The sequence below is a fragment of the Ornithorhynchus anatinus genome, chromosome 1 (assembly GCF_004115215.2).
Source record: "Ornithorhynchus anatinus isolate Pmale09 chromosome 1, mOrnAna1.pri.v4, whole genome shotgun sequence".
Classification (NCBI taxonomy): domain Eukaryota; kingdom Metazoa; phylum Chordata; class Mammalia; order Monotremata; family Ornithorhynchidae; genus Ornithorhynchus; species Ornithorhynchus anatinus.
Window position 1 is genome coordinate 178481027 of NC_041728.1, and position 14623 is coordinate 178495649.

At 58.7% G+C, this 14623-nt stretch overlaps 1 protein-coding gene across 3 annotated transcripts in view; it reads right to left on the reverse strand.

The window, feature by feature from the left end:
* Positions 1-2754: 2754 nt before the first annotated feature.
* ERCC3 (ERCC excision repair 3, TFIIH core complex helicase subunit) overlaps positions 2755-14623 on the reverse strand; it is a 45458-nt gene continuing 33589 nt past the window's right edge. For 2 of the 3 annotated variants that reach the window (XM_029064242.2, XM_029064241.2), the window contains 4 exons: positions 13732-13849; positions 10726-10844; positions 4741-4896; positions 2755-3414 (listed from right to left, as the gene is read on the reverse strand). In XM_029064242.2, the coding sequence (XP_028920075.1) occupies positions 3277-3414; positions 4741-4896; positions 10726-10844; positions 13732-13849 (531 nt within the window). In that variant the 3' untranslated portion in view covers positions 2755-3276. Of the gene's footprint in view, positions 3415-4740; positions 4897-10725; positions 10845-13731; positions 13850-14623 lie in introns of those variants that run through there. The other variant, XM_029064243.2, reaches the window with a different exon arrangement.

The following is a 14623-nucleotide window of genomic DNA, read 5'->3' on the forward strand; positions in this document are numbered from 1 at the left end:
CACGGGCAGAATCGAGGAGCCGAGATCGTCTCATCCCGAGGAAGAGCATTTCCAAACCAATCCTCCGGTCACCGTCACCTCCCTTCTCCTACCGGGCACCCGATCCGATTTCCGTGAAGGGGCAGAGCCAAAAACCTGTTTTTCCAGGAAATGCCTCGGGATGACGTCTTCCGGTTCCTCGCGGCCTCCTCGTAACAATGGGCAGAGACCCCCCCCGGGGGGGTCAGGTTCCCCGTTTCAGCCCGCCGCCCGGCTCCAGTCCAGACAAGCGGCTACTGTTCCCGGCGGGGGCGGGACCGGCGGTCGGTACCCGGCAGTCCCCTTCCCCAAATCCTACTTCTCGGAGCAATGACGCCCGCCGGTGAAATCTCCTGGCCCACCAGCAATGAGGAAGCTCCCTTGGAGCTGGCCCGGGAAGTCATTTCAGCAGGGGGAAAATGGTAGCCTCGTCCCCCTCTACGCTATGGAAGCGCATCGTGGGCAGGGAACCACGGTGAGGTCGTGCCCAGCACTTAGTCGTTAACACCAATGATAATACTAATTATGATAATGGTATTATTTAAGCGCTTACCGTGTGTCAAGCACTGTTCTAAGCGCTAGGGCGGATACAAGCTAATCAGGTTGGACACAGTCCCTTCCCCACATGGGGCTCCCATTCTTAATCTCCATTTTACACACAGGAGGGAACCGAGGCCCAGAGAAGTGAAGTGACTTGCCCAGAGTCACACAACTGACAAGTGATGGAGCTGGGATCAGAACCCAGGTCCTACCGACTGCCAAGCCTGTGCTCTCTCCACCAGGCCACGCTGCTTCTCAGGATGGTGAGATTGCGGAGCTGAGGTGGGTCGATCTGAGGCAACTGATTTCGTCGGCTGGTAGCCGGCACTGATTGAGGCTTAGCTTTGTCATGCCCCTAAGACCACACAAATACACACAGACAGTGAGCACGTAAAAAGCCCCCAGTACCCAACTGCCTGGGATACGGTAATAATAGCTGTTTTATTTGTTAAGCGCTTACTATGTGCCAGGCGCTGTATTTAGGACTGGGGTGGATACAAGCCAACGGGGTTGGACTCAGTTCCCGTCCCCCGTGGGACTCACAGTCTCAATCCCCGTTTTACAGATGAGGGAACTGAGGCACGGAGAAGCGAAGCGACCTGCCCAAGGCTAGCCGGCAGACATGTGGCAGAGCCGGGATTAGAACCCAGATCCTTCCGCACCCCCCCAGGCCGGTACTCTATCCCGCCACGACACGCTGCTCTCCTGACTCTCAACCCAGAGTTCCATCTATAATAATACAATCCGGTCAGATCGGATACAGTCCCTGCCCCTCAGAGGGAGAGCAGGTAACGCACCCCCATTTGACAGATAAAGAAACTGAGTCCCAGCGACGTGAAGTCTCTCGCCCCAGGTCACACAGCCGACCAGTGGCGGAGCCGGAATTAGCACCCAGGCCTCCTACCTCCCAGTCCCGCGCTCTCTCCCCTCATGTTAATTCTGGTTTTTATTAAGTGCTAAAACCAAGCACTGTACTAAAGTGCTGGGGTAGTTACAAGATAATAATGTCGGTATTTAAGCGCTTACTACGTGCAGAGCACTGTTCTAAGCGCTGGGGCAGACACGGCCTAATCAGGTTGTCCCACGTGAGGCTCACAGTCTTCATCCCCATTTTACAGATGAGGTCGCCGAGGCACAGAGAAGTGAAGTGACTTGCCCACAGTCACCCAGCTGACAAGCGATGGAGTCAGGATTCGAACCCATGACCTCCGACTCCCAAGCCCCTCCTCTTCCCGCTGAGCCACCCTGCTCCTCTAAGATCGTCGGGTCCCACGTGGGGCTCACAGCTTAAGTAGGAGAGAGAACGGGGGATTCAATCCCCATTACGCAGAGGAAGGAATCGAGGCCCAGAGAAGTGAAGGGACTCACCCAAGGTCACCCAGCAGACCAGTGGCAGGGAAAGTTTTAGAACCCAGGGCCTCTGAGTCCTCAACCCAGGCTCTTCTCGCACCATTTTTCCACGTTCAGACGGTAAGCTCACTGTGGGCAGGAAACGTGTAGGAAGCAGCACGGTGTGGTGGATCGAGCACAGGCCCGGGAGCCGGAAGGTCATGGGTTCCAATCCCAGCTCGGCCACTTGTCTGCTGAGTGACCTTGGGGAAGCCACTTCACTTTTCTGAACCTCAGTCATCTCATCTGTCAAATGGGGGTTGAGGCTGTGAGCCCCATGTGGGACAGGGACCGCGTCCAATTCGATTAGCTGGTTATCCACTCCTGCGCTGAGTACAGTGCCTGGTACATAGTAAGTGCTGGACAAACATCGTCACCATCATTATTATTACTGTGATACCGTACTCTCCCAGGCACCCCGTACGTGCTCTGCACAAAGTAAGCGCTCGGTAAATACAATCGACTGACAAATGCGACCGACCGACCAACGAGGCCGGGCGGCTTTGAGCCGTCGTTCAGAACAAGGTCCGTGACTGCTCCCCGTGTCCGGGAGCTTCCCTTTTAAGGTTCCTGGCGTTTCCCTGTTGGTCACCGTTCTTTCTGTCGCTCGCCCCACGTGGCTGCCTCACCTCCCTCATCGAGAGCGCGGGGCTAAAACTTTCAGGCACATTTGGAAAAGTGACAGAGACGGCTGCTGGAAAAAACCCTCTGGCCCCTAACAAAGTTCCCATCGCTTAAGCTCAGACACAACCAAGCCCCTGTCCTGCGTCGGGAAGTGGCTAAATAAATCACCGCGAACAACCGAGCTCCCGAGAAGATCACCTGATGAAGAAAGCGTCTTTATTTACCTATCATTTAAGCGCGAGTCGGCTCTCTTCGCTCGCTAGACGATCCAGGTGAATAAACTTCGATACCGTTCCAAATTCTTATATACAGGAAGCCCCCCGCCCACCTTTTGTTCAAACCTAGCTTGAAGAAGGGGCCGCGACGGCAAAAAAAATAAAAAAAAATAAAGTTTCTGTTTATTACCCTGAAACCCCCCGGCAAGACTGAGCGCTCCACGCGTGTCGGAGGTTCTGGGCCGGTTGGGCGACGACGATATTCGTTCGGCCGAGCTCGCTGATTCGATCGTGACCGCCTTGCCGGTGGCTACCGGAAGGGACGGGTGGACCGTTCCCCGTCGCCGGGGCCGTGCGGCTCGAGGCTCGGGAGAGCATCCTTTGAGAAATCTGAAGGGGCGCGGCGCTGGAGCTTCTCCCGTCGGCCGGCCCGTCCGTCCGTCCGTCCGTCCGTCCCGAGCCGACCCCGGAGGGGGTGGGGGACCCACGGTCACTTGCGGAAGCGTTTGAAAAGCGGGTGGATGTGCTTGTTGGCGGCGGCGGCTTTGCTGCGGGCGGACTGGTACTCCATGTAGACGGTGTCGTCGGCCCCCGACATGGAGCTCATGGTGCCGAACCGCCGGGACATCTGTGGAGGACCGCCCCATCCCGCCCCGTCCCGCGAGAGCCGGTCGGAAGGGGGCCACGGGCAGCCGCCCCCGCCCCCCCACGCCCCCGAGGCCTGGAACCGCCCCGACGGAACGGGAGGACGGCCCCCACCAGGCCACCCGGCGGGGTCGTTTCCCGACGGGGCCGAGCGGGCTTGGGCATCCTTGACGGTCCTCCCCCTACGCCTCCACCCCCGACCGGCCTCCCTGCATGGGGCTCCCCGCTCTCTAGCTCGTCTCCAGACTGGAAGCTCTTCCGTTCTATTGGACTCTCCCCGGCACTCGGTACAGCGCTCGGCACAGCGTAAGCGGGCAGTAAGTAAACACAACTGACCGACCGCGACCCCTCGGATGACGACCCTTCACGCTTCCGACGGACGGCTTGTGTTTCGCCCTGGGGCCCGGTTTACTCTGGCGTCTCGAGTGGTCTGTCTCACTGGCCTCCTCTTTGTTACCCTCCCCTTTCCCCTTCTTCCTAACGGGCTGACACGCTACCCGACTTGCCTCTTCTCCCAGGAGCCCCATCCCTCGTCCACCCCAAGGAGAATGCGGCAAAGGGCGGCTGCGGCTAGGGCGTGACTCTCTTTTACAGATGAGGAAATTGAGGCCCAGGGAGATAGAATGACTTGCCCAAGTTCACCCAGCCAGCCAGGCTAGAATCCGAGCCTCCAGACTCCCAGGCTTCGGGATCTTCCCACTAGGCCCCGTCGTCTCCCTGCAACCTGCTTTGTCCTCGAGCCCCGAAGTCCAGAATTCCCTCTTCCCCTCAGCGAGAGGGGCGGGGGGGGGGGGGGGGCCGAGTGAAGACTGTGGCTCGCTGGGGCAAGAAATTCAATCGATGGTCTTTACTGAGCGCTTACAGCAGTGTACTAAGCACTTGGGAGAGTCCAGTACAACCGGGTTGGTAGACACCTTCCCTGCCCGCCGGGAGCATGTGATGCAGACAGTAATAATAATGACGGTTTCTGTTAAACGCTTACTATGTGCCAGGCCCTGTTCTAAGCACTGGGGTAGATATAAGGAAACCACGCTTTCCCAGGCGGGGCTCACAGTCTTAATCCCCATTACACAGATGAGGTCACAGAGGCCCAGAGAAGTGAAGTGACTCGCCCGAAGTCACACAGCTGACAGGCGGCGGAGCCGGGATTAGAACCCACGACCTCTGACTCCCGAGCCCGGGCTCTTTCCACTAAGCCACGCTGCTTCTCTAGATGGCAGGTGAGCGCCCAACTCTGCTTCCCTCCCTCCCCTGTCCCTCCCCTGGCCCGACCCTCTCCGCCCGGCCCCCGCCCCGTCGCCCGGGTCACCTGGGCCGACTTGAAGCCGGAGTCTCCGGCCGCCACGACCTCCTCCTCGGCGTCCAGGTCAGAGGCAGCCAAGACCTTCTGCAGGAGCTGCTGCTGCTGCTCTTTGGTGGAGAAGGCCAGCTCTTCATCCTCCATGCCCGCCAGCTTCGTGATCACCTGGAACAGGGAGGGAGGCACGGGGTGGGAAGGGGTACCTTTCTCCTCGGCCCTTACGCGACCTTCCCCCTACCCCCACATCACCTGTGTCTCCTCTCCCGGACCCCCACGGCCTGGCCCTAGGCCAGGGGGTGGAAGGGGGATGGGGCGGGCAAGGAGGCCCCTGGTGCCTACTCCACTGCCGGAGCCCGTGCCGGGCACCGGGAAAACGGGCATTAAGACGGCGAGCCCCGCGTGGGACAACCTGTTCACCTTGTATCCTCCCCAGCGCTTCGAACGGTGCTTCGCACACAGTAAGCGCTTAACGAGTGCCATCATCATCGGCGGCACTTGTGAACGCAGAACGCCAGGCGGCCACCCCACCGTTTTGTCCCCAGCAGCCTCCTCCCCTAGGACGGAGGCTCCCACAGCTCGCGCGCATGCTCTGGATCCGAGTCGTCAGTCACGGCCCGTTAGGGCTCGGCACGGCCCGTCCCACCCCGTCACGACTCAACGCGCCCTAGGAGCCTGGGCCTAGGGGGAGGGGCACTCTAGAAGAGCGGAACCCGCCAACGGGAAGGGGACGGTTTGGGTTTCCCTTCGGTGACAGCTGCCCACAGTTTTGGGGGGGGGGGGGGAGGGGGGCATTCAGACACCGCCCACCCGCTGGGGACAAGGCTGTCGTTTCCCACAGGGTGCGGCAAGAGTGACGTGACTTCGTGGGTGCGGCTCTAGAGAACCCACGTGAAGCTTGTCGCCCTGTCCCGGCCATTCATCCGCGGCACGCGTTCCCAGCCAAGCTGCCGGGCGCACAGCTCGCGACTGAGGGCTGGGAGAGGACAGTGCCCAGAGGACGCGCCCCTGCCCACTGCGGATTCAGGGTCAAGTCAGTCGGCTCGTCGTATTTATGGAGCCCTTACAGTGTGCACTGTACTATGCACTGGGGAGAGTACAATGTAACAATAAACAGACACATTCCCTGTCCGCAACGAGCTTACAGTCCAGAGGGGGAAGGAGACATTAATATGAATCAATAAATGAAGGACGTGGACATAGGTACTGGGGGCTGGGAGGGAAGATGAATAAAGGGAGCAAGTCGGGGCGACGCAAAAGGGAGAGGGAGAAGCGGAAAGGAGGGTTTAGTCAGGGAAGGCCTCTAGGAGGAGATGGGCCTGCAATAAGGCTCTGAGGTCGGGGAGAGCGACTGCCTGCCGTTTATCAGGAGGGAGGAAGATCCAGGCCAGAGGTAGGATGTGGGAGAGGGGTCAGCGGCGAGACAGGCGAGACTGAGGTACAGCGAGAAGGTTATCGTTACGGGAGCAAAATGGATAAACCGAGTGGCCAGAGACACGCAGAGATGGAGCAGCGTGGCTCAGTGGAAAGAGCCCGGGCTGAGGAGTCAGAGGTCATAACAATAATAGTGCTGGTATTTGTTAAGCGCTTACTATGTGCCCTGTTCTAAGCGCTGGGGGAGATACGGGGTCATCAGGTTGTCCCACGTGAGGCTCACGGTCTTCATCCCCATTTGACAGACGAGGTCACCGAGGCCCAGAGAAGTGAGGTGACTTGCCCACGGTCACACGGCTGACAAGTGGCAGAGCCGGGATTCGAACCCATGGCCTCTGACTCCCAAGCCCGGGCTCTTTGCACTGAGTCACGATCCCAGCTCCACCACCCGTCAGCTGTGTGACTTCGGGCAAGTCACTTCACTTCTCGGTGCTTCGGTTCCCTCGGCTGTAAAATGGGGGAAGAAGACCGTGAGCCTCACGTGGGACAACCCGATTCCCCCGTATCTACCCCAGCGCTCAGAACAGTGCTCGGCACGTAGTAAGCGCTTAACAAATACCATGATCATTTATGGTTATCATTATTATGAAGGGTGAGAGCGATGGAGACGGGGGACGGAAAAAGGTGAGCTCGGAAGGAGGGAAGACTGTGAAATGGGGGGGCTGGGGGGGGGGGGGGCCCGGCGGAAATGGGGAGCCTCTGGACGTCCTGAGGGAAACGGGGAGCCACGGGACATTTCGGGGGGAAGCGCTCCGGACACAGGGCAGGGGAGTAGGGCTGGGAAGCTCACCACAACACCCAAACCACTGGTGGCTCCTAGAGCTGGCTCAGCTTTCAACTAAGGGCAAGACTGCTGCCTGCTAGCCTGACACAAATGGGGGCATTATTCATTCATTCAATAGTATTTACTGAGCGCTTACTATGTGCAGAGCACCGTATTAAGCGCTTGGAATGTATGAAGCAGCGTGGCTCAGTGGAAAGAGCCCGGGCTTCGGAGTCAGAGGTCATGGGCTCGACTCCCGGCTCTGCCACTTGTCAGCTGTGTGACTGTGGGCACGTCACTTCACTTCTCTGTGCCTCAGTTACCTCCTCTGTAAAATGGGGATTAACAGTGAGCCTCACGTGGGACAACCCGATGACCCTGTATCTACCCCAGCGCTTCGAACAGTGCACGGCACGTAGTAAGCGCTTAACAATATACCAACATTATTAGTATTATTACAATTCGGCAGCAGATAGAGACAAGCCCTGCCCACTGATGGGCTCGCAGTCTAATCGGGGGAGACGGATGGACAAAAATAAGACAACTTAATCACGAGAAATAAAATCAAGGGGATGGACACCTCATTGACAAAATAAATAGGGTATTAAAAATATATACAGACGAGCACAGCGCTGAGGGGAGGGGAAGGGAGAGGGGGAGGAGCAGAGGGAAAGAGGGGGGAAGAGGGCTTAGCTGAGGGGAGGTGAAGGGGGGGCAGAGAGGGAGCAGAGGGCAAAGGGGAAGCTGGGAAGGCCTCCTGGAGGAGGTGAGCTCTCAGTAGGGCTTTGAAGTGGGGAAGAGAGTCAGTTTGGCGGAGGTGAGGAGGAAGGACGTTCCGAGACGGCGGGAGGACGTGGGCCGGGGGGTCGACGGCGGGATAGGCGTGAACGGGGGACGGTGAGGGAGGTGAGCGGCAGAGGAGCGGAGCGTGCGGGCTGCGATGGAGAGGGAGAGAAGGGAGGTGAGGTAGGAGGGGGCAAGGGGACGCACGGCTTTGAAGCCCAGAGTGAGAAGTTTTTGTTTCGTGCGGAGGCCGATGGGCAACCGCCGGAGGATTTTAAGGAGGGGAGCGACAGGCCCACGGCGTTTCTGCAGGAAGATGAGCCGGGCAGCGGAATGAAGAATAGACCGGAGCGGGGGGGAGACGGGAGGAAGGGAGATCGGAGAGAAGGCTGACACGATAATCCAGTCGGGGGATTATGAGAGCTTGTGCCCAAGGGGGACAACCTGACGACCCTGTATCCAACCCAGCGCTTAGAACAGTGCTTGGCGAATAGTAAGTGCTTAATAGATACCGTCGTGACTGTTATGCACACACAGATAGCCCCAAACAACCGAGGGCGCTCTGTACACACAGCTAGACCGACACTTCGGGGGATTGCATACACACAGGTAGCCCGACACAACTGGAGGAATTCTGAACACACAGCTGGCCTAGCAGCCGGGGGGATTCCGCACACACGGCCGTCGCGACGGCGGGGGGAATTCCGCACACACGGCCGTCGCGACGGCGGGGGGAGGTCCGTACACACGGCCGTCGCGACAGCGGAGGGGGGGTTCCGTACACACAGCCAGCCTGACGGCCGGGGGAATCCGCACCCCCGACCAGCCCAACGTCTGGGGCCTTCTGCCCTCACAGATCGGCGCGCGGACACTCCTGGGCTCCGGGAAAGAGGGAGCGAAGGTGACGCGCTCCGGGCAGCCAGGCAGTGAGCCACAGCCAGGGCCTTCCCCCGGGCCATCTCCTCCGTTCCCATCGCCCCCGGGAGCTACCAGCGGCTGCGTGACCTGGAGCAACTCACTTCACTTCTCTGCGCCTCAGCGGCCTCATCTGGAAAACGGGGATTAAAAGCGTGAGCCCCATGTAGGAGAAGGGGATTAACGTGCGTCGGTCCCAGTGCTTTGAACAGAGCGTGGCCCACAGTAAGCGCTTAACAAGAACTATTAATACTATTATGAATAATAAAAGCCGTGAGGACTTCGCCCCACTAGACTTGAGGGCAGGTACGGTGTCTGTCTGCTCTGTGGTGCTCTTTCCAACGCTCAGCACAGTGCTCTGCAAACAATAAGCTCTTCAGTGCGAAGCGGCGTGGCTCAGGGGAAAGAGAGTCCCGGGCTTGGGAGTCAGAGGTCAAGGGTTCTAATCGCCCTCTGCCACTTGTCAGCTGTTTGACTTTGGCCAAGTCACTTCGCTTCTCTGTGCCTCAGTTACCTCATCTGCAAAACGGGGATGAAGACTGTGAGCGCCACGTGGGGCGACCCGATTGCCTTCTTCAAGACTGTGAGCCCCACATGGGACAACCTGATTACCTTCTTCTAGACTCTGACTCCGCTGTAGGCGGGGATTGTCTCTATCTGTTGCTGAATTGTACTCTGCGGGCACTTCGTATAGTGCGCCCCCCGAAGTAAGCGCCCAATAAATACGATCGAATGAATGAATACCATTACTTGATTACTTCCAGGTTGGAGGAATGGTCAGAGCCTTGTGCAAAGACCCTCGAGGGGCCTGTCGATGCTGTCACGGCCTGGACACTCCAAGTCGGGGGGACCACTGGTCTGACCCAGTGGTGGCTTTTTTTTTATCCCCCCTGTTGGCATCTGCTAAGCACTTACTACGTCCCAGACACTATACTACGCGTCGGGATAGATACAAGCTGATCGGGTTGGACGCAGTCCCTGTTCCGTGTGGGGCTCAAGCTCTGCCACTTGCCTGCTCTGTGAGCCTGGGCAAGTCTTTTCCCTTCTCTGTGCCTCAGTTACCTCATCCGTAAAATGGGGATTAAGACCCTGAGCCTCACGGGGGACAACCTGATTACGCTGAATCTGCCCCAGCGCTTAGAACAGTGCTCTGCACATAGGAAGCGCTTAATACCAGCATTATTATTATTAATATCCATTTTACAGATGAGGGAACTGAGGCAAAGAGAAGTGAGTGGCTCGAAGTCACGGGGCAGACAAGTGGGGGAGTCGGCATTCGAACCCAGGGCCTTCTTCTGACTCCCAGGTCCGAGCTCTAGCCACTAGGCCATGCTCCTTCTCAGTGATCTCTTCAGTTAGCCCCAGTTGGTATTGCTAATTTGAGCCCCTAGGACGTTCGGGAGCATCTAATAGGGTTGGCAGACGCGACCGGTGCCTTCAGAGAGCTTAGAATCGAGCGGAGGGGACGGACACTGCACCGCATTAAAGTTCGGAAGAAGTGATAGGGCCGCGTGCGAGTGAGCGACCTGGGGGTTGTGAGGGCTTCAGCGCTCGGGCGACCCGCTCGGTCCTGCTCACCGCAAGCAGGTCACACTCCAGAAATCGCGCGGCGGGCTCGGAGAACCGTCGCTCCGGGACGGAGCCGCCGGCCCACGCCCTGACGTGTTCTGACGCTGAGCGGGCGCGAGGAGAGGAGCCGGTGACCCCTCGGGACGGCCGAAGGCCCTGAGCACGGTTCCCCCCGTCACCCCGGACTTCCGCTTCTCAGCTCCCGGCGCCTCTCCCCTTTTCTGCCACCCTCTCCGCGGGCCTCGGCGGGGCCGCCCGCCCGCCCGCCCCACCTACCCAACCCAGGGCTCCGCCCCGTCATCGCCCGCCCTCTCACAGCTCCTTTTCTCCTCTTCCTCCTCCATCAAGAAGCTGCCTTCCCTCACAGTCCTTCTCTGGGAGCACTCTGGCTCCTTCTCCTTCCCAGGCCCAGCTCAACGGGCCCCGATTAGAGGCCCGGCAACTCCCGGAGAGACAGAGAGGAGCCGGGAGAGACAGAGAGGAGCTATCGCCACCCCCCCCCCCCCCCAGGCGCCCTCGGCCCGACCTTTTACCTTGAAGCTGTAGCCTTGGTCGACCAGAAATCTCTGGCGCTTGGTGGAGTAGGCCATCTCCTGGGTGTCCTGGGACACGAGGGAGTAGAAGAAGGCGTTGTATTCCTCGGCCACCATCCCTAGCGGGCGGGACACGGGGGAAATTCGCTCGGTTAGGAGACGGCCGGCGGTTGGGGGACGGAGGGGAAGCTCATCACGCGGCCGGCCTAGAAAACCCTCTCCACACGGGCCGAGGCCGCCCTGGCCAGCTGGCAGCCCCGAGGACGGAGTCGCTCTGCTGGGTTTTGGCCCTCCCAGAATCTTCCTCCCTGCCCAACCCTGTAATAATAATAATAATAACAATATATATTATCTTTTAGACTGGGAGCCCGTTGTTGGGCAGGGATTGTCTCTGTGGCTGAATTGTCCATTCCAAGCGCTCGGTACAGTGCTCTGCACACAGTAAGCGCTCGATAAATATGACTGAATGACTAATAACAAAAATAATAATAGTCATAATTGTGGTATCTGTTAAGCGCTAGATGCCCGGCACCGTACTAAGTAATAATAATAATAATGTTGGTATTTGTTAAGCGCTTACTATGGGCCGAGCACTGTTCTAAGCGCTGGGGTAGATACAGGGGAATCGGGTCGTCCCTCGTGAGGCTCAGTCTTAATCCCCATCCGACCGATGAGGTGACTGAGGCACCGAGAAGTGAAGCGACTTGCCCACAGTCACACAGCTGACAGGTGGCGGGGCCGGGATTAGAACCCGTGACCTCCGACTCCTAAGCCCGGGCTCTTTCCACGGAGCCACGCTGCTTCAGGGGTTGGGGGGGGGGGGGGGCGGGAGATACAGGCAAATTGGTTTGGATACAGTCCCTGGTTCACAGTCTTAGACCCCATTTTCCAGATGAGGGAACTGAGGCCCAGAGAAGTGAAGTGAGTTGCCCAAGGTCACACAGCCGACCGGCGGCAGAGCCGAGATTAGAAGCCAGGTCCTTCCGACACCCGGGCCCGGGCTTTAGACGCTGACCTTCTGTGGGGGGGGGGGGGGACGGGGGACGGGAACGGGACAGGAGGCGGCCGTGCTGGACTGACTCTGGGTCTCCTGTCCGGCGGCCCCCGTCCTGCCGGCCTCCTGGAAGCGGAGGGGTCTGTCCTTCAGGGCGCTTCCAGCTCAGCCGCCGCTCCTGCCGGGCCCCAGAGGACAGAGCCTCGAGTCAGAAGGACCCGGCTTCTAATCCTGGCTCCGCCCCGTGTCTGCTGCGCGACCTCGGGCAAGTCACTTCGCTTCCCTGGGCCTCAGTTTCCTCATCTGGAAAACGGCGACGGAGACCGCGAGCCCCACGTGGAACAGGGACTCCGTCCAACCCGATTCGTTCATATCCACCCCGGAACTTAGTACGGTGCCTGGCGCACAGTAAGCGCCTTGGAAATACCACAGTTATTACTGTTACTATTATTAAATGGGGCTCCTCCAAAATGGCTTTTCCTCGTGGAGTCGGGGCCCGCTCACCGGAGTTCAATGGTATTTATTGAGCGCTTACTACGTGCAGAGCACTGTACTAAGCGCTCGGGACGAACAGGTCGGCAACGGATAGAGACGGTCCCTGCCGTTCGACGGGCTTTACGGTCTAATGGGAGCGTTCTCAAAGCCCCACTGCGTCGGCCTCTTTCTCCTCAGGCACCGGAAGGGTCCGTGAGGTGGAAAATGGACACGGTCACCCGAAGGGCCAGATCCCGGTTGCCGTGCGAAGGCCCCACAGTGGCCCGGAAAGAGGAGCGAGCACTACCGGGACCGCGCTGAACAACATCGGCGGGAGGAGCCACCAGCTCCGGCCTGCGGAATTACGCTGCTCTGGAGACCCGACCCGCTGCTTAATCCCTTCACGACCCACGAAGCCGAATTCCGAGAAAGAGACGAGTAGCGGGGCCCAGTGGATAGAGCACGGGCCCGAGACGCCGAGGACCCGGGTTCTAATCTTAGGTCCGCTAAACTGCTGGTTGCGGGACCTGGGGCCAGTCGCTTCACTAACCACCACAATAATAATCATGAATAATTGTGGCCTTTCACCTCTCTGGGCGCAGTTGCCTCATTTGTAAAATGGGGAATAGGACTGTGAACTCATTCATTCAGTCGTATTTACTGAGTGCTTGCTGTGTGCAGAGCGCTGTACTCAATGCGAAGCAGCGTGACTCGCTGGATAGAGCACGGGCCTGGGGTCTAATCCAGACTCTGCCACGTATCTGCTGTGTGACCTTGGGCAGGTCCCTTCCCTTCTCTGGGCCTCAGTGACCTCATCTGTAAAATGGGGATGTGAGCCCCATGGGGGCAGGAACTGCGTCCAACCTGATTACCATTTATCTACCCCAGCGCTTATACATTCATTCAATAGTATTTATTGAGCGTTGACTATGTGCAGAGCACTGTACTAAGCGCTTGGAATGGACAATTCGGCAACAGACAGAGACAACAGCGCCTTGCCTGGTGAACGGAGTACTGGCCTGAGCGTCGTAAGGACCTGGGTTCTGATTCCGGCCCTGCCACCTGTCTGCCGTGTGTTCTTGGGCAAGTCACAACTTTTCCTGTGTCTCAGTTCCTTCATCTATAAAATGGGGATTAAGGTTATGGCCCCGTGTGGGACGTGGACGGAGTCAACCCTGATCAGCTTGTACCTACCCCAGGGCTTGACACACAGTAAGCATTTAAATACCACAATTATTATCACAGTAAACACCTAACAAATTCCCACAGAGAAATAATCACCACTGGCCTGGAGGGTCACTCCATCCATGTCTGGGCTCCCACCTCCCCCCGACCCAGTGTGGTCCGCAGATAAAGGAGGGGCGGGCGGGAGGGGGGAGCGAAGGCGTCTGAGACACGGGGTCTCGCCAACCAAGTGCAGAGAGGAGAGGGTGGGGTGGAGCGGGGGGGGGGGGGGGGGGAGAGAGGAGAGGGGGTCCCTTGGGGAGCCCCCCCCCCCCCCCCGGCCCCCCAACCCCGCAGCCTCGCGGCCCCCTGACCTTTCTTGGCCCTGAGGACCCGCCCCAGTCGCTGGGCCTCTTGCCTCCGGGATCCACCGTGAGAAGAGATCTGAATCAGAACATTGGCTTCGGGCAAATCGAAGGAAGTGTCTCCCACCTGCCAAAGAGAGAGAGCGACCACAATTTAATTTTAGGATTTAAGTGCTTCCCACGTGCCAAGCACTGTTCCGAACGCTGGGGTACAAGGTGCTCAGGTTGTCCCACGCGGGGCTCTCAGTCTTGATCCCCATTTTACAGATGAGGGAACCGCGGCACAGAGAAGCCAAGTGGCTTGGCCTAGGTCACACGGGAGACAAACAGCAGAGCCGGGATTAGAACCCTCGTCCCGTGACCATCTGAGTCTCGCAGCCCCCTCGGCTCTCCCCCAGGCGTGGGCGGGAGGGCCGACCAGCCACGCTGGGAGCCTCGCGGGCCTCGTGTTTCCTGTCAGTCCATCGGTCGATCCTATTCACTGAACGTCTACTGTGTGCGGAGCATTCATTCACTCAACAGTATTTATTGAGCGCTTACTATGTGCGGAGCACTGTACTAAGGGCTTGGAACGGACAAATCGGTAACAGATAGAGACGGTCCCTGCCCCCGGGCTCACGGTCTAATCGGGGGAGACGGACAGACGAGAACGATGGCGACAGGTAGACTCGAGGGGGAGAACGTCTCCTAAACACAATGGCAACTGAATAGAATCAGGGCGATGTACATCTCATGAAACGAAATAAATAGGGCGATGAAGATATAAACGGTCCAGCGGACGAGTGCGGTGCCGAGGGGGTGGGACGGGAGAGGGGGAGGAGCGGAGGGAGGGGGGGGAGAAGAGGGTTTAGCTGCGGAGAGGTGAAGGGGGGCAGAGGGAGCAGAGGGAAAAGGGGGAGCT